General features: G+C 43.0%; 2 protein-coding genes across 15 annotated transcripts in view; both read left to right on the forward strand.

The window, feature by feature from the left end:
• Positions 1 to 1,589, forward strand: part of DEF6 (DEF6 guanine nucleotide exchange factor) — a 42,560-nt gene extending 40,971 nt beyond the window's left edge. For all 4 annotated transcript variants that reach the window (XM_053393096.1, XM_053393097.1, XM_053393100.1 and 1 more), the window contains one exon: positions 646 to 1,589. In XM_053393096.1, the coding sequence (XP_053249071.1) occupies positions 646 to 851 (206 nt within the window). In that variant the 3' untranslated portion in view covers positions 852 to 1,589. The remainder of the gene's footprint in view (positions 1 to 645) is intronic.
• The window catches only part of PPARD (peroxisome proliferator activated receptor delta), a 98,940-nt gene that overhangs the window by 42,383 nt on the left and 33,452 nt on the right, over positions 1 to 23,105 (forward strand). For 4 of the 11 annotated variants that reach the window (XM_053393092.1, XM_053393086.1, XM_053393089.1 and 1 more), the window contains exon 1: positions 15,678 to 15,772. The exons of 1 other annotated variant lie outside the window; for it this stretch is intronic. Coding sequence is in view for 1 of the 10 variants with exons in the window: in XM_053393095.1 (XP_053249070.1) it covers positions 15,715 to 15,772 (58 nt within the window). In the remaining 9 variants the exon portion in view is untranslated. Of the gene's footprint in view, positions 1 to 11,170; positions 11,296 to 15,677; positions 15,773 to 19,976; positions 20,310 to 23,105 lie in introns of those variants that run through there. 6 more of the 11 variants (XM_053393095.1, XM_053393091.1, XM_053393094.1 and 3 more) reach the window with 6 other exon arrangements.

The raw sequence follows: 23,105 nt of genomic DNA on the forward strand, positions 1-23,105 counted from the left end.
CAGCCAATTGACCCACTGCTTCAAACTTGCACACAGCTGTATCTGGTAGTTGTTTGCTTACCAGGGAATAATCTTGCATTGCAGAAAGTAATATCGGCGATTCTTTTTTATCTTCCTCCTAACTGTGCACAGAGGTCAGATCCCTCCAGGGTTTATGAGCCATGTTGTTGTTCTAAAGATCCTTTGTGCTCTTATACAAATAAAAATGTCCTTGTTTGGAACATTCTGCCTTGTTTGTTTGTTCAGTGGTACCTTGGAACTCAAACGTAATCCATTCCGGAAAAACGTTCATGTTCCAAAAAGTTCGAGTTCCGAGGTGTGGCTTCCGATTGGCTGACAGCTAGGTTTTTTCACAGCAGAAGCCGCATCAGACATTCGTTTTTCTAGGAACGTTCGAAAACCGGAGCACTTACTTCTGAGCCGAAACATTCGAGAACGGAGCCATCGAGTTCCGAGCTGCCACTGTATCCTGTTCTGTTATTTACTGTGACTGCTAGGTTCCTCTGGAGACTAGCAGATTTAATTTGAACACACACATTCTTGCATGCGAATTCTTCAAGGTGCTTTGTTTCAACGATAGTGATGAGCTTATGCATGGCAATACTCTATTGTTGCTTCTAAGTGCTTTTGTTCATCTCTTTCTAGAGAAACGTACAGTGGTGAGTGGAGGGTTCCCTGGTTTCAATCCCGCACTCCTGTCCAGGAGAGATTCCTCCCTCAAACTAAAGCAGAATCTGGAAAAGAAGAAATCTGATGCTATGAAGAATGGAAGCAAGGAAAACTTAAATGGGGAGATGGAGAAGCAGCTGCAGGCACCTGATAAAGATAATCCTAGCTCAGGAACCCTCTGAGTAGCTGCAGAAGCCAGGCCAACCCACTTGTTGAAATTTTGCGGCCGGGACGTAAACATCATGGCAGTTTAACAGTAACTATAGTATATACATATGAGCACTGGACAGATGTAAAGATTGCATAGGGAAGTATGATAAGAATTCTACTTTGTTAAGCCATGGGCTATGCTGGCAACTTGCTTAATATGCAAAAGCAGCACCTGATGTATATAAAATGGACAAACCAGAAGTTTCCTTATCCAAACTGCAGGAGTATGGTTCTTTGGGATTACAGTTCCCTCGAAGGTACACTTTATTTGGCCTCTGCAGAAGATGAAAGATCCTCATCACACTCTCATACTGGCATGAGGAATTTCAAACTGCTGTTGCTGCTGATAACTGCTGTAATGTGCCAAGATGTCTCATTCTTTTAAAAACATTTTTTTAAATGGTAAAATATATATTGTGCTCCATGGTGGTTTGCAATATGTTGTTATAAACAGTCTGGGTCCTGCTTCTTTGGGACAATATTGGTTAATTTTCCACGTCTTTAATTAATTATTATTATTATTTGGCAGCTGAAGATACTGATATGGCCCAAGTTTATATAATGAATTCTGAAAATGTTATGTTTCTAACTTTTGAAACCAATGTGCAAGCCTTGTCAAAGAGTTGTTGAGAACAAACAAGTTGATGCTCAGTTTCCCTGAATCGCTGTGCAATGTAGAGTATGAGTTTTAAATGAAATTTCTTTGTTTTTTGTTATCAAGCAAGCATTGTGAAAGATATATAGAGGGGGAAGGGCACTGGAGGAACTAGCACAGTTCTTTCGGGGGGGGGGTGTGTGCTGTGAGTTGTGTCATTCTGATTATGTTACAGGAATACGGCTGGTGTCCTAAGGAGAGTCTCTTACAAAAGCAACTGTAAATAGAATTTCCTGGTGCACAGCTGCGGGAAGGAAATGGAGAGGGGGAGAGAAGGGCTTGTGGAAGACGCAGAGGGAGAGTGAAGGAGAATGATACTGTGCTCCAGGGCAGCAAAAAATAATTCTAACTGAAAAACAGTAGTATTTTCAAAAGTGATCAAAGTGGGGGACTGAGTTTTCTCCATAACATGACATAGGGCTCATCCAGTCTTCCGCTTGTGGTGCCACTTTCCCCTGGGAGAACCCGAACTTTACTGCTGAATCAGAGGAAATGCCAATCAAGTTTTCTGTGGATTGACATTTGCTCTGATTCAGCGCTAATGAGCAGGTTTCCCTGGGGAAAGCAGCGGGGCAAACAGAAAACTGCTCTGCCCCATGTTCAGAAAGCAAGTGGCAAGTGGGAAACTGCTCAGATTCCTGTTTTTCTAGATGTGGGAGAAGTGGAAGTGTTAACCTAACCATAGAAACAAGTCCCACTGGATGCAGTGAGACTCTGCACTAAGTGCACTTAGGCTGGCAGTCTAGGAGTCTGAAAGTTAACAATAGTTTCTCAGTTTCAAATGGTAAAAGAGAGCCACTGTAGCCTGCGGTATGCCCCCTCAATTCTTTTGTCCCATTTATCATCCATGACAAACAAGTTTTGCAGGGTTTTGAAGCACTATGAAAAGTTAGTAAAACCTGTTTGGCCACGGGTGGTAGCATGCTTACAACATGAGCAGTGATGGTTCTGACATATCTCCTTCAACCCTTTGGGAAACGGCTGCCAGGGTCTGGTCTCAATAAAAACAATCTATAATCTTTTCTACCAGTAGAAAAATCAATATTGGGGAGAGGAATTCTAGCTTAGCCTTCTTCACCACCACAACCCCAGCAGCATTGATTCATGCTATTTCCCAGCTGTAGTGGGAATGGGCAGGTGTTTGGTTTTTTATGTCTACTGATTGTGTAAACCAGCTCATACATACATGTTAATAAGGCATGAACAAGCAAAATGCACATACTGGGAGGTATTCGGCTGAGTTTTACTCAGCATAGAACCATTGAAATTAATGAAATTTATTAATATCATGAAATTTTATTGCTTAAAAACAAAACATCAGCAATCCCAGACCAGAGCCAAAGTGTAAGTAAATGTGTGATTAATTAATGATGAAACAAATAATCCTTCCTGAAATCAATGACTAAGTTAGATCCATTAATTTCAGTTGTCTCCTCTGGTTAAAACTTTGTTAAGTACCACTCACTGCCCTTGATACACAGTTTCTCAAATCTCTCCTACTGCTGTAGTATGAATTCATGAGGATGTGAATTTACTCAGAAGGCGATAGCAGTTAGAGCTGTATTCATCCTAGGTGAACATACCGTCACCACAATGATTTCTTCCTACACAGTGAAGTGTTCTCCCGTTTCTTTCCTTTGTGCACCCCCAGCAGTTCCTCCAACCCTCCAGAGCATATTTGAAGATGGCTCAAGGAGAGGATGGGGAAAATATCACTGTGCTGGCACTTTCCCTTCAACTGGTGCAAGAATTTCTTTGACTATCACCCTTATCTTTGGCAGAACTTACAAAGTGGTGTGTGTGTGTGTGTGTGTATAAGAGAGACAGCGGGGGGGGCCTACAATCAGTCATTTTTTTCTTCATAGCAGGTGATAAAACTGCAAACTGACAGCTAGTTCATGGGATTTAGCTATGCCCATATAGAGCAGGATTGTCTGCTCTGACTGGTAGCATCTCTCCAGAGTCCCAAGCCTTTCCCATCACCTTCTACTACTTGGTCCTTTTTTCTTTTCTATGTTTACAAGAGTTGCCAGGGCTTGAATCAGGGACCTTAAGCACTTCATAATAACATTTTTTCTCTCTCATCACAGAGATATAGACTACCACATTAGCCATGAGGGCAGAAATTGCTGTTTTGCATTTCCTTGCTTTGGGGCAATTAAACATTCTCATGCCTTAATAGTTCAGCAATGAGATTTCCTGAAGGGACCTCTTTGAAAATGGAGATGGGGCCCTCTTTATCCCTCAAAGTAGCCTAAGCAAGTTCAGCTGCCACATTTGCCGTTGCCTCCACATCCTTCTGTTGCCCCTGGACATGTGTATACACCATACACTTAAAGTATGCGACTTACTCGAAATAATTCTATGATCCTACAAATTGTAGTTTAAGGGCGTTGCAGCTGGGGAGGAGTTGAACTACAGTTTCCATGATTCATGTAGGAAACAGCCACTATAGATGTATTTTGTTTGGACTTACTTTATCTCTTCTCAAGAAATGAAGCTGAACTTGCTTTCTACCTCATTACAGGTGGGAGCTACAATTGGCCTTATAAAACCACATTTCTTATTTTCAGCTAAAACAACACTGAGCAAAGCTGTTTCTGGTCTCTTCATTTCTGGTTCTGCTATGCTGACATCAGAAAAGAAACTCCTTGCATCAGCTTTTTTCCTGAGTGCTTCCTCTGCCGAAACACCACACACCTGCTTCTTCTGTTACTGCTTATCTAGATGATCAGTAAAAGCATGCTTCAAGGAGAGAACACTAAAGCATGATCCCTAGTTCACATATGATAGATGGTGGTGGGTGCAGGGAATAGCCACACTGTTGCTTGCTCCCTTTCTTGGGTTTTTATTTTTTAAGCTATCCTGGTAGTTGTATACTTTTGCATAACAGAGACCACACAGGTTGGAAAACTTAAATGTGCATATATATTGTTAAATGTGAAATGTTTGCAGAATGAAACAATACTGAGGGAAAGTTGGTAACAGGTCGCCAAATGGTACAGGCATGCAAACTACCACTTTCTGAGGCTGGGCAGCTGAATTCCTAACTTGAAAGGAGATATCTGGTACCTTCTGTAACAGATTTTCAAGGCCAGAGCCACTTTCATCTTACAGCAGGCTGCTGCCTAGATCCCCACATCAATTATATATTCTATTACAGTGGTACCTCAGGTTAAGTACTTAATTTGTTCCGGAGGTCCGTTCTTAACCTGAAACTGCTCTTAACCTGAAGCACCACTTTAGCTAATGGGGCCTCCTGCTGCTGCCGCGACGCTGGAGCACGATTTCTGTTCTCATCCTGAAGCAAAGTTCGTATATATATATATATATATATATATATATATATATATATATATAGTTTTTCCACCTTTATGCATTAAAAAATCAAAAAAACAAAAAACAAAAAAAGTTAAAAACACATAAAGTTTACAATCCTTATTTTCAATAACATATTTCCCTGACTTCCCCACACCTCCCCTTCTTATATTCCAATTCAAATTGTTAATTCAACAAGTTCTTATCTCCAATTTTTGACCTTTTTATATTTAATTCATTTTAGAAAAACCAATTTTAACTTATAAACATCAGTATTTATACACCAGTGCTCATTCTTAAAACTTTTTTCTAAAGTCGACCCAAATTCCCTTCCACGAATTCCCCAATTTTCATTCTAATAACAAAACAAAATAAAATAAAACAGATTATAATTATGCACCCTTTGGATTCCCAACCCCCCCCCCTTTCCCGGTTTCAATCCCCAACAAATGTCCATCAGTCTTAGTCTACTATCAGCCTGGAGACCTCACGTCCGAGGCTCTTAATTCTCTCTCAATTCCTCTCTGCCGCTTTTTTTGGTAGTCCTTAATATTAAACACCAGATCTCGGAGAAGCTCTGTCCCGATAGGGTCCATATTTCTTCCAGCCAGACCTCCATACTTAAAAGTGGAGCCCGAATCTTGTTTCTTACTCCTTTTAAGTCCAAATGTCCCAAAAGCTCCAACTTCCACCTTGATCAAATTTGTAATCCATAGGTCTTCAGATCTCCACATAAGGAGATCTCTCCATTCTTCAATCTTCAATTCAAAACAGATTTTCATCATCCAGTACTTATTTTCCTTTGTAGCCATCATGTCAGGCCTCTGGCTCTCCTTTGTCATCTGCAACATTACATCTCCTCCTTCCTTTTCCTCAGAAACAACATATATCTCTTTCTCCACACTCTCAAATCTTTCAAGTTTCTCTTCTTGTCCAGCTGCATGAACTTCATGAGTCAAGTCCTTATCAGATTCAATGAATTTGTTTACTGTTAAGTCCAGAGTTGCAACATTTGTAGCCAAAACATCAATTTGGCCTTGTAACTTTCCCAAAAGAAGAAACACTCTGTCCAATTTAGCTTGAATTTTTCCTCCTTCAGCCATTCTTGTAATGTCCCAAAATCCCCTCTAGAGGGATTTTGGTTACTTTATCTTCCTTCCAGTTCAAATCCAAAAATCAAGTTAGTTTGTATCAGGTCTTCCTTGTTTTCAACAAAATATAACCAAATTGTAGCAAATATATCCAGCAGAGAGAGCAGAAACAAAGTTCTCTTTTTCCTTCTTGACAGCTAATTTGACAGCTGTCAAACTCTTCTATATCTCCTCAACAGGCTCTCTCACGGATCTCTCCCGGGTCCGGGGGGGTGGCACTTCAGCTCTCAAAATTAGCTCTTATCCTCCAGTGAAATTACTTATACTGCCAAATCGTGAAATTAATGTCTTTTACCCAATAAAGAAGAAGAAATTCTCTTGACCTTAGTTAGCTAGTCCTTGCTTTAGATTATTTATAAGACGGGGAGACAGACTTCCTGTTTGCGCCTTCCCCGATCGTGCCTAATTAAAAAAAAAAATTCTTTACAAATCCAATTTCCATATTACTCACGGGTTGTTGATTTTAGAGTCCAATTGTTCACAAGAAGAAGTCAGCGCTCTCCGACCATGGCATGTGGCTTCACTCCGCAGGAGAAGCAGTCGGCTCTCAGCACCGCGCCGCTCACCCCGTCCCCTGTTCCGAAGCCTTTAAAAAGGCTCCTTCGCGGGTCGGGGGGGCGCAAATGGTGCCCGCCGAGTCACCAGGTTCACAGGCTTCAGCGCCTGTGATTTCTGAGGGTCCCCGCGTCGCCGCAGCGGCAACACCCTGATCCTGCGGAACCGATTCCCTCTGGAGCTCAGAGGGAATCCGCCATTAGCCGATGGCGCTAACCCGGAAGTTCTTAACCCGAGGTATTATTTCTGGGTTAGCGGAGTCTGTAACCTGAAGCGTATGTAACCTAAAGCGTATGTAACCTGAAACATATGTAACCCAAGGTACCACTGTACATATTTTGAAAGGTTGTTTGTCTGTTTGGACACCTCTTAAGATATCATAACTAAATTTTGCATGGTTCCTGAGATCAAGGAGCAGGTTTTTGTCCATGTTTGGATACAGTTAGATGCTGTTATGATGGACTGAACATTTTGAAATTGCACTGTGAGTGATTTTAACCACTGATTTCAAAACACCACTGATTTGGGTGAGGGGAGCAGTGTTCTTAGAATTCCCAAGCAACACCAGGTACAAGGCTGCTAGTTTGAGACAGACAGAAGAAAACTTAATGTGGTAAAAGTTTTTAAGGACCTGCATTTCCTTAGCTGGATTTTCCTTCCTTTGTGTGTGTGATCAAAGTAGAGAAACTTAGAAAGTACTTTGGAGGTGTTCTAGTCCAGCGCCCTGCTCAGTGCTGGATGCCTCAGTTGTCAAAGGCCAGGGAAAGAATCTTAAGAGTTGGAAGGGACCCTGAGGATCATCTAGTCCAACAACCTGCAATGCAGGAATATGCAACTGTAACGGAAGTGGATCAAAACTGTGACTTTTACATTATCAGCACCTTCCTCTATCCAAGCAACAACAGGAGCCCTGATAAATGATCATGCAGTCTTTACTCAAGTTCATCTAATGAAGGTGAGTCTACCAAGTCCATCTGTTTCACTCTCAGACAGCTCCTACTGTTAAGACATTTCTCCTAATGATTTGCCGAAAGCTGCCTCTTTGCAATTTCGGTCCATTAGTTCTACACTATCCTCTGGAACAACAGAGAACAGGTTTGCTCTTTCTACTGTGTGACAGCCTTTTGGATATTTGAAATCAACTCTCATGTCTTTGCTTAATTTTCTCCAGACTAAACATACTCAGTTCCATACCTGCACACTGAGAACAACTCTTATGTATCTGAAGAAGTGGTCTCTTGTGCATAAAGGCTTAAGCCACAGTAAATCTGTAAGTCTTTAGTGTGCCATAAAACTCTTTTGTGTGTTTGCTGTAGCCTGCCTTATCCTCTGGAACAATTCAAGGTGTGGCTGATGATCAAACTGTTCCTTTCTGGCTTTCTGCCCTGCAGAAAAGGTAGCCAGAAATCAGTGTGTGGGAGAAAGTGGAAGAAATATTTTTCTTCCTTCCATGCCCCGTTCTCTGCCTTTCCACCATCTACAATGGTTCTGATCCTTGACAAGCTTGCTTAGCTTCCCAGTAGTATTCAGAATGGTAAAGAATAGCAGCAAAGTAAAAGAAGAGAGGCAGGCAGGAGAGCAATACTACCGGGGTAACAGTTAACTTACACTTGGCTACCACTTCAAAGTCTGGAGACAATAAAGGGCTAAGGAGTAGTCAAGTATACCTCAGCACCACACTTGATAGTGCAGAAGTGGAGCATTGAGGTGTAGGGCCTAGGAAGAGATGAGTGAGTCTCCTGGGGCAGAGCAATCCATAGGAGGGGGGGGTACCATGGCTGAGAAGGCATGCTCACTACTCACAGCTCACAGCTCACCTAAATTCATAGGGCAGGGCATGTGGTGAAGGATACTGTACCAGGGTGACTTTACCTGTGGAGGCCAATAGTAAAATTTTAATTTGCTTATATATGCTGTTCCCCACTTCCCAACACTGAAATAAGTCCAGGGCAGGGGCAGTTGTACATAACTTCCTTTGAATGAGAGGGTACACCAGAGACTTAAAAGTGCCTTTGTAATATTTGTATTTAAAAATATAAAAGCAGAACCTATTGTAATTAGGCTTCTAAAAAGCAGAACCACAACTGCTAATCCTGTTTCAGATTTTTAAAGAGCAACTGCACCCCAAGGATATAGCCAGCTCCAGCTATAAAAACTTCCATCTCTGCCTCCCAAGTCTGCAAACTGCTTCATGTCCCCTCCCCCAATTTCAAATTCTGAGGTGGTTAAGGAACTATTCAGACCTTCTATGAAGTCTTTGCTCCTTCATCAAATGATATTTTAGGCAACACCATAGTATTAGGCACATTCACAATAATTCCTATTTCTCATCACACCTCCTAAGTTTAATGAAACAATGTCTAAGGTGACATATATATTTAAAACTTTTATGAGCATGTCACTTGGATTAACGAGATTTCCTTCCCAAACAGGCCACTATCAATTGCCTCAGTTGAAAATCCAGACTTTCATTCGTGCCACAATTTGCAGGCACAGGTCTCTGCTTTTCAGATGTGGGTTCAAGCAGCTTTTTTTTTATGCCGCTTTCCCCGGAAAAACCCGTTGTTTATCACTGAATCGGAACAAATGTCAATCCACGGAAAACCCAATAGACATTTGTTCCATTTCAGAGGTAAACAGTGGTTTTACCTAGCAGGGCCAAAAGAAAAACCATACACACCACTCAGACCCACTCATACATGCGCCCTTTAAAGATGGGCGGGGTATAAATAATTAATTATTATTAATTATTAAATTATTATATTTCAAATCAAAGGTCTCCTTTATTTCTATGCTTTGGTGACTCTGCTATTTTCCTAGTCTTGTCCTAGTCTTGTTCACTCCATGAAATCTAGAATTCTAGATATGATGGTTTGCTCATACTATGTTGTTTTCACTCTCAGAAACTGCTTTTAGAAAGATCAGAGGTAAAAGCCCAATATTTCCTTTCTAATTGACGATTTGCAGGGAGTTGCTAATGCAGCCACATCGTGTAGGTAGTTCTTCAAATATGTTTCCCTTATCCCGAATAGCTTGGTTGGGGATACCCTGAAAGGTGGCAAAATGTTGAACTCTCTCCTTTCCCAGTTAAGGATAATGTAATGGAGGTGTCTTTGTGTGCAGAGGAACTGACAGAAGAAGAGAGATGGGAAGCTGAGTTTAGTCTCTGTAAGTGTTTTGGGATGCTAGGTGTCTCCCAGAAGATCTGCTGTGGGAGCAGCGGACTGTGACTTCATTAGAGTGCCTAAGCTATGTCTCCACCCACACTCAACCTGTATATGTATGTAAATAAATGCAAAGATTACAAAACACTAATAAGCTTCCAGTGACATCTTTCCACAGGGAATCAGACTTGGATAAGCACAGTGGCCCCATTTACGGGTTCACAATACTGTTATTAAGTAGCAGTAAATTGCCGCTGTGTATGTGTCAACTACTTCTGTGTCCCGTTGCCTGTGCTTTTAACAGGGTGAGGAGAAGAGTTGGGAAGTATTTGTCAATTTTAGTTCTCTCGGTTTCTCATTTTTCTTTCCTTAAATTCAGTTTTCCACATTTCTGCAGCAATTTTGTGTGTGTTTCAGTTCCTGTGTTTCAATTCATGTAGTGTTAATTTCAGGTGTGGATTTGATACTTGCTTTTAAATCTGAACTGATTCCGATTTCTCCCTGATCCCTAGGAGGGGAAGCATGGGGCTTTCCAGGCAGGCCTAAATCCAGCCCCCTCTCTTTTATATATATATAGAAATTAGCCAGTGGTCTTAGGCTGATCTAAAATGCACACGGCACAGTAATGTTAATGAATATGAAGATCTACCACCACCACTTTCCTAACATACCAGTACATCATCCTAACGAGGTTTCTTTTTCGTCTGAAATTATTTAATGTTATAGAACACATGGACGTATAAAGCTGCTTTACACTAATTTAGACCACTGGCCCATCCAGCTCAGTACTGTCAACATTGTCAGCAGCTGCTCACCAGGGTTTACGGCAGCCACCGCCGCCTTCTGCATTCTTAACTGGGGACATGGGCATAGCTAGGGCAGCTGCCCCCCTAAATCAAGTAATAAATTTTAATAAAAGCTCGTTTCTGGGGCCCCCCCCACAAATAAATAAATCCAGCCTATGCCCATGACTGGGGATGCTGGGGATTGAACCTGGCACCTCCTGCATGCAAAGCAGATGCTCATATACCCCCTTGAGTTCAGTGGGGCTTGTTCCGTGGAATAAGAGCACCCTCAATGGGTTGCAATAGCCTCCGTGGTGCTTTCTACACCGCGAGCAGATGCAGAAAGTCCCTGGCCCTGTTTGCATCCGCCTGTCCGATGTCGGAGACGGGCGCCCAGCCAGCATTTGAGGGACTCTCCGCCTTCGGACGGGCGCTTCCATGGAAGAACCCGCTACCACTCGACCACCACCGGGGCAGGAGATAGCCAGCCACAGGGTTGGCCTCCTTTGCTGACGAGAGAGAACCTTCTCTCCTCAGGGGGGCGGGAACGGGCTTGGGCCGTCGTCGTGGCGATATGCTAATACCTCCCTCGCGCCTCTGACTGGCCAACGGGGGTGGCGATGCGCGGTGACGCCAGGCCCAGCGCGCATGACGCGAGCGAGAGGATGGGCGGGGACAAAAAAAAGAAGAGAGAGATTGCTGTGGTTGTCGGGCCGGGTTGGGGTTTCTCATGACAAAAGTTCTGCGTCGAGGGCGGCCGGGGAGCGCGCGCCCTTCGTGGCCGGCAGGTGAGGTGGCGGGGGAAGCGGGCGGCGTTTCTAGGGCGGAGAAGGGACGGGGGGAGTTCTGTGTGGCGCCTCGCGAGACGGGGGCTGGGCGGGAGGGGGGTTGTCGGTGCCCTGGGGTATCTGCCGAGGCCTGTCCGCCTCCGGGGTGCCCAGTGGCCGCTGCTCCGGGTCAGCTGCAGCTGAGCTTGGACCCGTTGCCTGGCTGCGTGCCTTGCCCGGTGACACCAGCAAACCCCCCCGCCCCCCTCTCAGGCTTTGAGGGAAGGATGGAGGCACACGGCACAGGACAGCTGGTGCTAGCTTGCCCCTTCCTCCCGTCCCCCACCCCTCTTGGAAGGAGGGGGAAAGAAAACAAAAAAGGAAAACCTGCGTCTTAGCTTTTCCTTCCCTCCAGCCCAGTCCTAGGTTATGCAGCTCCCTGGGCAACTCGCCCCCCAAAACAAACCCCCATTCTCCAAAATCAACCACCCCGCTCCGCCCCACCCACCAAAGCGAGTGGCGGATCGGGCGTGCTTGTAGCATGCTGTGGAGGATCGGGCCCCGTGGCGTTGCATGATCCGCTGCTTCCTCTCCTTGCTTGCTTGCCCTCTCCCCTCTCTCTGGGCACTGGAAGTAGAGAGAGTGAGGATTGGACTTGCTGGGCCCAGTCCCCTTTGCCTGGTGTGTTCCCCAAGGGAGTGGCAGCAGTATCCCCTCCTCACCCTTTCCCCTTCCCACTCAGATGGCAAAAGGTCAGCTGATGCTACTACCTTTCCCAGCAAAGTAGGGAAGTGAGAGGCAGTGGCGGGGACCGGCTGACGCTGCCTGTAGGGAGGTGCAATGATAAGGGGCTGGGCACACCACGCAGTCAAAGAGTGAAGGTAGCTGCTGTTGCCTTTGCCCACTCTCCTCTGTAGATGGCACTGCGGAAAGAGGTTGAACCAACCGAGATGCCCAGAGAAAATAGTGGCTATCCTGGCAGGAGTTGCTTGCCTACTGTGTTGGGAAGGTGGAGGCTCAGCAACACTTTCTGAGCTGTCACCTCAACCCTCTTGCCCTCTCTAGGGGGTGCAGTACTGTAGGTTTTACTCAGTCCTCACTACCTGGAAACCCAGAATGGTTAAAGTCAGCTAGCTCTGCATGGAATAGTTGCCTTATCCTCTCTCTCTGGGTGGCACATCAATGGGAATTGGGGCCAGGAACTCCAATCCTTATTCTCCCTACTGCGGTGACAAGAGGGACAATAAGAAAAGAACGAACAAGCTGAGGGGGGCAGCTTATCCCCCCCCCCCCAGTGGTACCATGAAGACCAGTCCTTCCTTCCTAGCATGCTGCCCAGAGAGAGCAACCATGATCTGCCACCTCTGCCCAGCTGGTTATCCTCTTTTTAGTAGTGGAGTGGGCTGTATTGCTTTGATGGGGTCTTGAGAAGGATGAAGGAAAGTGGAAGCATGTGCTGGCAAACAGTCATACTACTAAGCCACAGAGGAGAAAAACTCCAAAGAACAGCTGTCAACAAAAGTGATAGAAAGAGACAGAATAGTAGATTTGTGCTTCACTCTGTTCTTATCCTGATATAGTTTTATCTTAGCCTAATATTCAAGATAAATTTAGAGTACTGAGTGGACTAAATAAAATACATTCCTGATTATGATATCTGATTCTAAATAACTTTTTTTATGGAAAGAGGTGTTTTAAAAGAACATTAGTTATTGCCCTTTATTATTTGACAGTTGGAATAGTGATAAAATTATCCTTGCTAAAGTTCTTCAGGGGTAGCTCTGCCGGTAGATCATGAGACTCTTAATCTCAGTGTTGTGGGTTTAAGCCCCATGTTGGGTGAAAGATTCCTGCATTGCAGGGGCTTGGATTAGATGACCCTTGTGGTCCCTTCCAACTCTGCAATTCTGTGATGTTAAAAAGGTTTTGAAGAAAATGCTGTCGTCTTTGATAGTTGCTGCTTCCTGAATTTTATTAAAGTAAAAGGTTCATATTTGTCATGGTGTAGAGTCTTTGCTCTGGTTTGCTTCTGGTTTTGGTGCATATCTTGTGAAAAATCCCTAAACCAAAGATGGCGAAGCTCCCATCTGTGGGCCAAATTGGGCCCAGCACAGAGTCCCAGACCCAGTTTGGTCCTTGAGGACACCTCCAAACCACCCACACCTGGCCTATATGTGACATTAGGTGTTGGGCTGGTACAGACATGCCTTCAAAGGAACATTGGGGAGCTTAACCTGTTAAATCTGTCAAAGTTGGCCTGCAGGTTGGTGAAAAAGGTTCCCCACCCTTGCCCAAAGCCTTTATTAAAGTTGAGACAGATTCACATGATGCTTGGAGGTGTTTGTTCAGACTTACAATGTGTCCGTGATACTTATCTGTTACATGCATGCAAAATTACCATGGGGAGGAAGCTATAAGGCAGACTGGCCAGCAATTTGATAGTGCTAGCCTTAATACAGCGTCAGTCAGTCCCCTAAAGCAACAGCAGACTTCCGATACTATTTCTTACCAGACAGCTGCAAGGATTCAACTTGCCCTCTTTTCCTGGATATATTTAAACTACTACAGTCATACCTCGTGTTGCGTTAGGTTCATGTTGCGTCTTTTCGGCTTGTGAATGCGGCAAACCCAGAAGTGTATACTTCCGAGTTTTGCCGCACATGCACATGCAGAAGTGCTCTGTGCGCTTTGCACATGCGCAGAAGCGCTCTATCGTGCGCCATGCTTGTGCAGAAGCGCCGCTCGAGTTGCGGACTTTTTAGGGTGTGAATGGCACCCCAGAACAGATCGTGTCCACAACTAGAGGTACCACTGTATACCTAACTTTTCACTTCCCACACGGGAACATGGGATGTGATGCAAACATTCTAGTGGCTTTGTGGTAGCCACCAGCCATCAAAAGAAATTGAGCACATACCTTAAAAGTTATTTAGCTACACAAGAGCTGTGGGAGGATCTGTGGTCCTTCCAAATCAACCCCATCCAGCATGGTCAGTGATCAAAGATAATGGGAGTTACAGTCCAACAGTGTTTGGTAGACTAACAAGTTTCCCACTCCTGGCCTAGTAAGAAGGTCATTCTCAAGCTTTGCATGACAGAAAATACCACTAACAGGAACCATATTTTGAATTGAGCAATGAAGGGCCAGTGTCATTGTCTGAAACTTATCACAAGGGAGTGAGTCAGTGGACAAGGTCAAAGGGTTCTTTAACTTCTTTCTCCCCAGCATCAACAGTGAATGCTCAAAACCTCTCCTTAATATGCACCTTAGCTCATTCTGTCCATGAGCTAAGACAATGGAAAACAACACTGAGCACTGAGGGATAGAAAACGCATATAAACTTTGGTTTTGTTCACAATTTGGGAGGTGTAGGGCAAGGGTCCTTGTTTTCTCTCTGTGATAAGAGGGGACCCATACTTTATGTTTACTTTTAGGTATTTTTATATTTCTTTTCTCTCTCTAAGGAGCTGAGAACATACTTCTCTCCTCTCCCGTTCTATCCCAATAACAATCCTGTGAGACAGCTGAAACTTAAGAGTGTGTGTGTGAATAGAGTTCAGAGCTAACAAGTGAGCTTCATTGATGAACAGGGAATTGAGGCCACGTTTCCTAGGTCTTATTCTGACACCCGACTATTACCTGCTGCACTGCACTTGAAATATTCCTTCAGCCTCCTCTCCTCTCCCCTCTCCTTGGAAGTCCTTTGGGCTGCCGCAGCTGCTTCCCCTAGTCTCTGAGCTGCCCCCCTGCCCCAAAGAGAGGTGCCTCCTCACACTGCCTCACAGGGGCCTGGGAAGCACCCCCTGGCCAGCCCCAGAGGCACCATTCACCTCGGGAGCTTGTAGCCAGGGCCGCTGCAACGAACAGTCACACATGCCTTTGGGAGGCATAGACATAAGAGGGAATCAGAGGAGGGAATAAAGGAAAGAGGGACAGTGTTGCCCGTGGCACCCTGACCATCATTCAGGGCACCCCAGGGTGCCATGGCACACTGCTTGAAAACCACTGCCTTAAGAGCTCTTCAGCACTACAACTAGATCCTTAATAAGCATCCATCTAAGTGCATAAGAAAAGCGTAGCTATGTAGCCAGAATATGACTTTCTGGGCTTAGGATGGGGGAGTTTGTGGGCCTCCAGATGTTGTTGGACTCCATCTACCATCAGCCACAACCAGTGTGGTTGTTGATGATGTAAAATGTAATCCAAGAGTATCTGGAGGGCCACAGGTTCCTTATCCCTCTGTGTGTGTATCTCTCTCTGTTTATCTAAAGCAAATCCTAAAGCTCTGTTTACTTGTTTGGAATGAAGCCCAGTTCAGTACATTTTTCTTCGCACATGCTTCAAATTGCAACCTTTTTTTGATGCCTTTTATGCATGGAGTTGAAACATGTTTTGCTCTCTTGCAGTTTCTTTCCACTTGGGACTTCCTTCATGCTGACATGGTAACGACAGGTTGGCTTTCACCAACAGGTGAACGGAGAAATTTGGTCAAAAGAGGTAACCTGCTCTTAAAATCTCAGTTTGGGGTTCTAGGTATATTTGATTATATATTGGATTATACTCTGGAAAGTCCCAGCAGTGGATGTGGGGGTTGTTTTCAGATTCTGTTGGTTTCATATTCTGCATGTGATAACAGTACTTCTTATTGTTTGAACAGCTGACAAGTATAAATGAACACGATATGTCTCGGTGTTATCTGTGAAATACAGTAATAAACGAGAGAATGTATATTAACCTTCTGTTTTAATCTGTGCTTTAGAGTATTATGGAGTTAGAGTGTGAGTTGGAGTTGTGGGTAGCATGCTGCTAAATTCTCACCACTCATGTTTGGTAGTTTATTCTCTGTATCTTACAGCATTCCCTCTGTGAAAAAGAAGAATTATTAGCTTTTAAATGAGTGCATGTTAGACACTGATGCTTTCCTGTGTTTTTGTAAAATACTGTTACTTCCCTGAAATTATTCCAAATCCTGTTCATTAAATGATATGGGTGGTAATTAACTAAGTTTCACTCAGAGTAGACCCATTGAAATTAATGAACATGACTGTATAAAGTCAGCTAATTTTAATGGGTCTACTTTCATTGAAACCTAGTTGAATACCTTTCTGTGCATTTCTGCTACATGAAAAAGATTCACATATAGTTTGTAAGTACTGTCACTGCCTATCTTTGGAAGGCTTAGCTGACTGATTCACAAGCCTAGTTACCTTGGTTAAGACAAGGCTGTTGTTTCTTAGTACCAGGTGTAAGTTACGGTATGTATTTCCCTGGCTTTACCAGGTTTGATATAATGCACAACTCCACCCTCTGTGTAGCCTTTCAGAAATGAGGACAGAAAATTATAGTGGTTTTGTTTGTGCTCTTCTGCAAACTCATCTGTTCATATTTAAGGCATTCCCACACTGCCAGTTCAGTAAAGCTAAAGGTTGTAAATTAATGTTTGAGCAAATGGAGGAGCTACTATGTTTCCTGGAATTTTGTGCAATGTGATCTCCTTGTCTCGCCTATGCTGACCCAGTGGTGTGCTGAAAGAACTAGCATGGACCATTGTCATTGTTTTGTAGTATATGGAGATTAGCTGGAATGAAGTGGAGCATCTGAAACCTAAAAAAAATCCCAAGTAGTTTTCTGTTTATTATCGCCACCATTATTTATTTGTATGCCACTTTTCCATGCTGAACCATCCTCAAAATGGCTCACATCAAAAAGTTTATGTAAGATAATTCACTAACAATTACAATACATATCAAAATTTAAACAGTCATATAAACAATAGGCTAATGAAAAAAATCATGTTAGCAAATATGCATTAAAATTAGTCCATTGATAATTCATAATAAGGTCCAACAATAAAATACAAGAACATAATCCAGATAACAGCAAAAATAATATAATGTATATCCAAAATGGAATCTTAAACTCACTCTTACATTTACTTTAATCTTTAACTTTCTGATGGTAACAAAACTGTTTATTGCAGAAGATTTATTTCTGTAATTTAATATTGTCTTAATTATATCACCATTGCATCGTCATTGGACTTGTCATATTTTATTAGAAGAAGGAAGAATTATTATTTATTAAGGGTATTCAACCTGCCTTTCATCCCAATATCCTAGGGGCAGGGTACAATAGATTTCACTTCTATAGTTGCTGTAAAATTAATGCATCTGTATTAGAACTATATTGAAACTGTTTTTAATTTGTGGAATTGTTTTTAACTTTTTCTAAATGGAAGTGTTTTTACTTATCTTGCTTTATGTTTATAACTGTTTTACTTGTTTTATAATTGTATATTTTTATGGTTGTAACCCTCCCAGGGACTTTATAGTAAAGGGCAGGTAGCAAATAAATAAATAGACGCCTTCTTTTTAAATTTGAATATGTAGCTTGATACTGATTGTGAAACGATTGTTTATTTTATTGCTTTTGTAAAGAAAATGCCAAACTTTTAGAGTGCCCTTTGTTACACTGTAATCACAAGGCAGAGACCTTCAAGAAGTGATCCTCATGATAGAACAAGTTTTGTGCATGGATCACACCCTCTGTAAAAACAAAAGCCTGAAATGGGGATACAAAATCCCTGTCATACCACTGCAAGCACTTCCAGAGGAGGAACAGCGACCCTGCTGTTGCCTTTTTGCTGGGGATGAAGAGTAAAATCCAAATATTCCTATTCACCAGCCCAGTGGGCAACAGGAGGGGAGGAGAATTAATTTCCGAACTGGTTGATAAGCAGTGATATTTAGTGTGCTCAGATTGCTTTGTGTTTGGGAGAGTAACAAAATGCTTTAATAGAAATTGCACCCTTTTACTTTTAAGGTGAATTACCAGTTTTGAAAATATACTTGTGTTGCGACAAATACACAGGATTAATTGTGAATGGCTCTTGTAATGCAGGTTTCTTTTAAAGATGCACATGTAGTATAGTTCACTCAGTGACAAGAGCATAAGCAATTTAGACGACAGAGGGCACTGTGCTGCCTATTGTTTGTGCATGCAGGTGGCAAGATGTAGAGACCACTCAGTGCACTTAGAGCCCAAGGCCAAATGCAAGTGCTGCCTGCGAGAGGACGGCTTCCCTGTGCACTAAACAGTGTGTGACAGCATTTCTTCTACACATCATGTGCTTCCATGAAGCAGCAAATGGGAAGCCATCTGCACCCTTCACACCCAGTAACTAACCCTGCAAGCTAGCAGATGCTCTGTGTGTTCATGTTTAAATTGTGTATGGGGTGTGGTGGTGCTTAGAGTGTTGGACTAGGACCTAGGACACCAGGGTTCAAATCCCCACTCAGTCATGAAGCTCAGTGTGTGATCTTGGGCCACTCACTGTATCTCAGCCTAACCTACATCCCAAGCTTGCTGTGGGGATAAAATGATGAGGGTGGTTGGGGGAGCCATGTATGCCGCCTTGAACTCCTATATTTTATATATTATAAAATAAACCATTGTAGGTGAAGGAATATGGTTAGGAAGATCCATATAATTACTGCTGGGCAGACTTACCAGTTTTGGCCAGGAAAAAGGAGTTGGCTAGAACAGCACATTTGGATCCACTAGCGTCTGCAAAAGCTGGGTGCAGGATGGTCAGTGTGTGCCAGTTCAGCTATGTCTTGAATCCTTTATCTGCCTCAGTCTGATGAGTCAAGGTGATTTTGAAGAACTTTAGGAGTGGCATGCAGGTTAGCTCCTGCCTTATCCATCTCCATGAGAAAAGGCAAGATTGGGAAATTTGTGTGTGTAAAATATGAGTTACAGTAGGGTGTGTGTTCATGTGTTCTAGATATATCATGAGTTACAATGGTATAACTCTTCTCATTCCTGCTGAGGGTAGAATTATTATTTTTCTGGCATGGAAAGAGAGACGTAAATGACTTGCTGGCAGTATGTTTGATACAAGATTATTTAATGATATTGTGAAATTAGAGAGATTTTAGTGGTAATTTGCCCTGTTGTCTTTTTTAAAAAAATAAAAAAACCCATCTTGATTAGGGTGGCTAACCAGTGGCCTTACAGATGTTTTGCACTACAGTTCCCATCAGATTCAGCCATTATGTCCAATGCTTAGGGCTGATACAAGTTGTAGTCCGAGCATTTGGACTGCCACACTTTGACCACCTCTGCCCTAGATTAGTCAGTTGGTTAAAGATTTTTGATTCTCTAATGAGGTGACATTAAAATTCTCTCTCTCTCTCTCTCTCTCTCTCTCTCTCTCTCTCTCTGTGTGTGTGTGTGTGTGTGTGTGTGTGAATATCTTGAAAGCATTAGATACTCAGAGCCTTGTAATTAAGGTATCTTTGACAATAAACATCAGGAGGCTTTTCAGTGAAGAGTAGGTATGGGATGGATGATAATTCTGGCTTGTGTTTGTGGTCATTGGTCTGGTTCAGAAAACTACATTCCCTTCTCATTTCTACTTGGTAGTCATGGAGTTCTAACGCCCTGTTCAAAGAAGGAGAGCTCACTCTGAAACCTGCTTGCTTATCTTCTCTGTATTACCTACATTTGGCATAATAGCAGGGAGTGGTGTAGTGACTGTGTCATTTCCATGGCAAAAGAACAGCTTCCGCCTGTTTTACTTTTCTGATTTTTATTTCAAAAGCTCTTTTCAGGAACTTTGTAAACATGAATGAAAAAGTGTGTATGTTGGGGTGGGGAGCAAAACTGGCTTATATGCTCTGGGTCATTGTGGTCATTGCCTCTGCCTCAATTCAAAAGAAGCCTCCTGCACCCTGATCGTGACATGGGTCTGAATTACTGGCTTGTAACACCACCAGTGAATTTTCTGGGGACTCCCTGCTTCCCCTGGCTTAATTAGTGCTTCATGTACAACCCTCTTCTAAAACTGTACTGAGAAAGGGCAAGGAATTCGAGTGCAGTCATGAAGCAGTAGCTGTGCTATTTTCTTGGCCAGCAATTCCATAAACACTCTGAGCAGGTGGCAGAGGCAGAGGCGGAGCAATAGAGAAGTACACAAAAGTCACATGCTCCTTTCAGATGCTGCAGGCATTCTGCTGAATTCTCCTGGCGGGTGAGTTGCTGTTTTTCATGGTTTAAATATACTGCAGCCAGTGTGCAGGCAAGAGGATGTTTAGGGTTCTGTAATGTAGGGACAGTATATTGCTTGGAGTCAGTAAGACCTTAATTTCTGTTTTCTTAACATTTGGAAAAGGAGACGCTGTATGGGGGTTACAGAGATCTAGGCTGAAGACACGTGAGTGGCCTCTGATCTATTCTCAGTTCTGTTTGTTTGAGCTGCAGGATCATGAATAAGTGATGTGTGTTTTGTTATGAAAATTCGCATGGAAGGTAGTTCAACATGCCACTGCCCTGAATCTTTCAAAGCAACTGTGTTAATTAAGCTCAGTATATCAGCATCGGGTTTCTGCTGAGTCTGCTTTCAATAGGCTCTGCCTTTGTTCAGAGACACAGATCAGCTGTGTTCCATCTCACCCGAATGAAATGAAAGCCTGCAGTGTGATTTTCTGAACTTTTTGGTGAGCATGCAACATTAGTATAACAGTTTCTTCCCGAAGCAGATTATATTTGAGCACCTGGTAATAATATGCTATTAAAGTAAAGCACTGGCATTTCTCTTTCTAAGTAGCTGAACTCTGCCAGCAGTGATTCATAATATGGTCATTTTAATGTGGAAGATGTTGTAGGATTTTAGGTGTTGGCAATGTACTGTCTTTCTTCTTTTAGAGACTGAGCATTAAAATCTAAGATTGAAAAGCAGCGTAACATTCCAAACAGACTCTGTTGTTCCCACAGAGCAATTTCACAGGTCAAGTAGAGCTATTAAGGTGAAAATGCTGGTGAAACATCAATTATGATACTTAGAGATAGTCATCAAAAATATTTACTTAGAGAAAGTCATCAAAATATTTGGTAGTAAACATGCTGGGCACAATTGAAAACTGATTATCTTTGAGGCTTTGGAGGTTTACATTGCATTCTATTTTTTTAAGCAATGGGTGTTATTCAACTGAGTTTTCCTCAGAGTAGATCCACTGAAACATGACTGAATTGGGTCCATTAATTTCAGTAGATCTACTCTGATTTCACTATATATATTTTTAAAGCCACCATTCCTTGGAGAAGGACATGGGATATAAATTTACAATAGTGATGCAGTTACTTGCAGCTGCTATTTTTTTAAGTGTCTCTCTGTGCCAACCCATATATAGGATCTGTGCATGTACAAGGCCCATCTTTCAAAGACAACTGTGACATGTTCATGTCTTCTGTTGACTAAAAATTTTAGTACCCACCCATCAACTCTATCAATGCATTGGGAGTAAGACTCGCCCATTCGATTCCTCTTTAGTTGCCACGTAGTAAAGAAAGTCCTATCCTTTCTTTTCACAGCTGGAATTTTGTTTGTATCTGAAACAAAACAATCTGCAAGATAAAGCCCTTTTCGCAGTCCTTTCCCATCCTCTGAGAGGATTAACATTTTCATTTCAGAAACACTGCCCTGGTGGTATACAGTCTTCAAGAAGCATGCAGAGTGCAGGAACAGATGCCCAGTCAAATGGTCAGCATCTGTGGTGAATTTGGCTGGGCAAGGACCATATAACTGAGGCATGCTAAAAGTCTACCAAAGAGAAAAGCATCCATTTGTCAAAGTTCAGAGCTGCCCTCTCTGGAAAAGCCTTTGCTGCTCTTGAAATGACTTCTCGAGGCCCTTAAAAATAATTTCTTACTTAAAACACCACCACCACAACATCTGGTATTCTGATCTGCATTTCGTGGGGAAATAAAATGATATAAATCTAACCAATTAATCTTAGACTTATAGAGTTGGAAAGAACCCCAAGGGTCTTCTTGCTGTCTTCAATCTTAGTATAACTATATTGCAGTCTGTTCCCACATTCATTACATTTCTGAGTTGAGTATATCACCACGGTCTTATTTGTATTTATTGACCAAAAAGCTTCAGTCTGTTTTCCACATGTGGCCTTGATGCTGGCAAGAGAGCTTACTGGGAAGAGATGCTGCTCTTCAGATGTACAGATAGGGTTACACCCTGGCAGGAAAACTTTCTCACGGGCCTTTTGTGTTGCTTTAAAATAGGAAATAAGATACTAGCTTTCAGGAGTAACCAAACCTATTTTTAACAGATGCTTCCGAGTAGGGGCATTTTATATCTTCCTAGATACGAGAAAGTTTTTCACACTGCAATTTGTGTGACTGCCAGTTGGCAACCACATAAATTGCAACACAACAACAGCGGCAGAGTGAGTGACCAAAGCAGGCAGGTCAGTAGCATGAGTAAACAGGCCAGCAGAGCAAGCAAGTGGGTAGGTGGGTGGCCCAGGTGGGCATTCCCATGTCCCTCCTGTTGTTGTTGCAGCCACCCGCTGCCTCCTAGCTTGGTTTCATGCGTGGACAATGAGGGGAGACAAGCTGAAGGGGTGCTCCCCGTCATTGTCGCCACTGCTGCTACAGGTTGAAAACATTCTCTCCTTAGTTCACTGCCACCAGAAAGAAGTGTCCATTTATAAATGCACACTTTCTTCTGCCAGTGAAAGTGGTGCATGCTGAAAGAGGGGAAAGCTCTCTTCTCTTCATGCCCCTCTTCTCTGTGATTGATGGTGACAGCGGATCTTGAGACTAGGGTGAAATGTTGGAGGAGGCACGAGTTTTGGACAAACTGTGAGATAGAGATTGGAAACTGGGTGGGTTGTGATGGGTATATGGGGGTGTTGGGGTGAAGGAGCTGTAAGGGTGTTGGGGTGATGGGAGTTGTCAAGACAGTGTGGGGTTTGGCAGGGTTGGTGAGCAAATGAGAGTCCCAAGTGGTGATAAATGGCATACTAAT

This window comes from Podarcis raffonei, chromosome 6 (genome assembly GCF_027172205.1).
Source record: "Podarcis raffonei isolate rPodRaf1 chromosome 6, rPodRaf1.pri, whole genome shotgun sequence".
Classification (NCBI taxonomy): domain Eukaryota; kingdom Metazoa; phylum Chordata; class Lepidosauria; order Squamata; family Lacertidae; genus Podarcis; species Podarcis raffonei.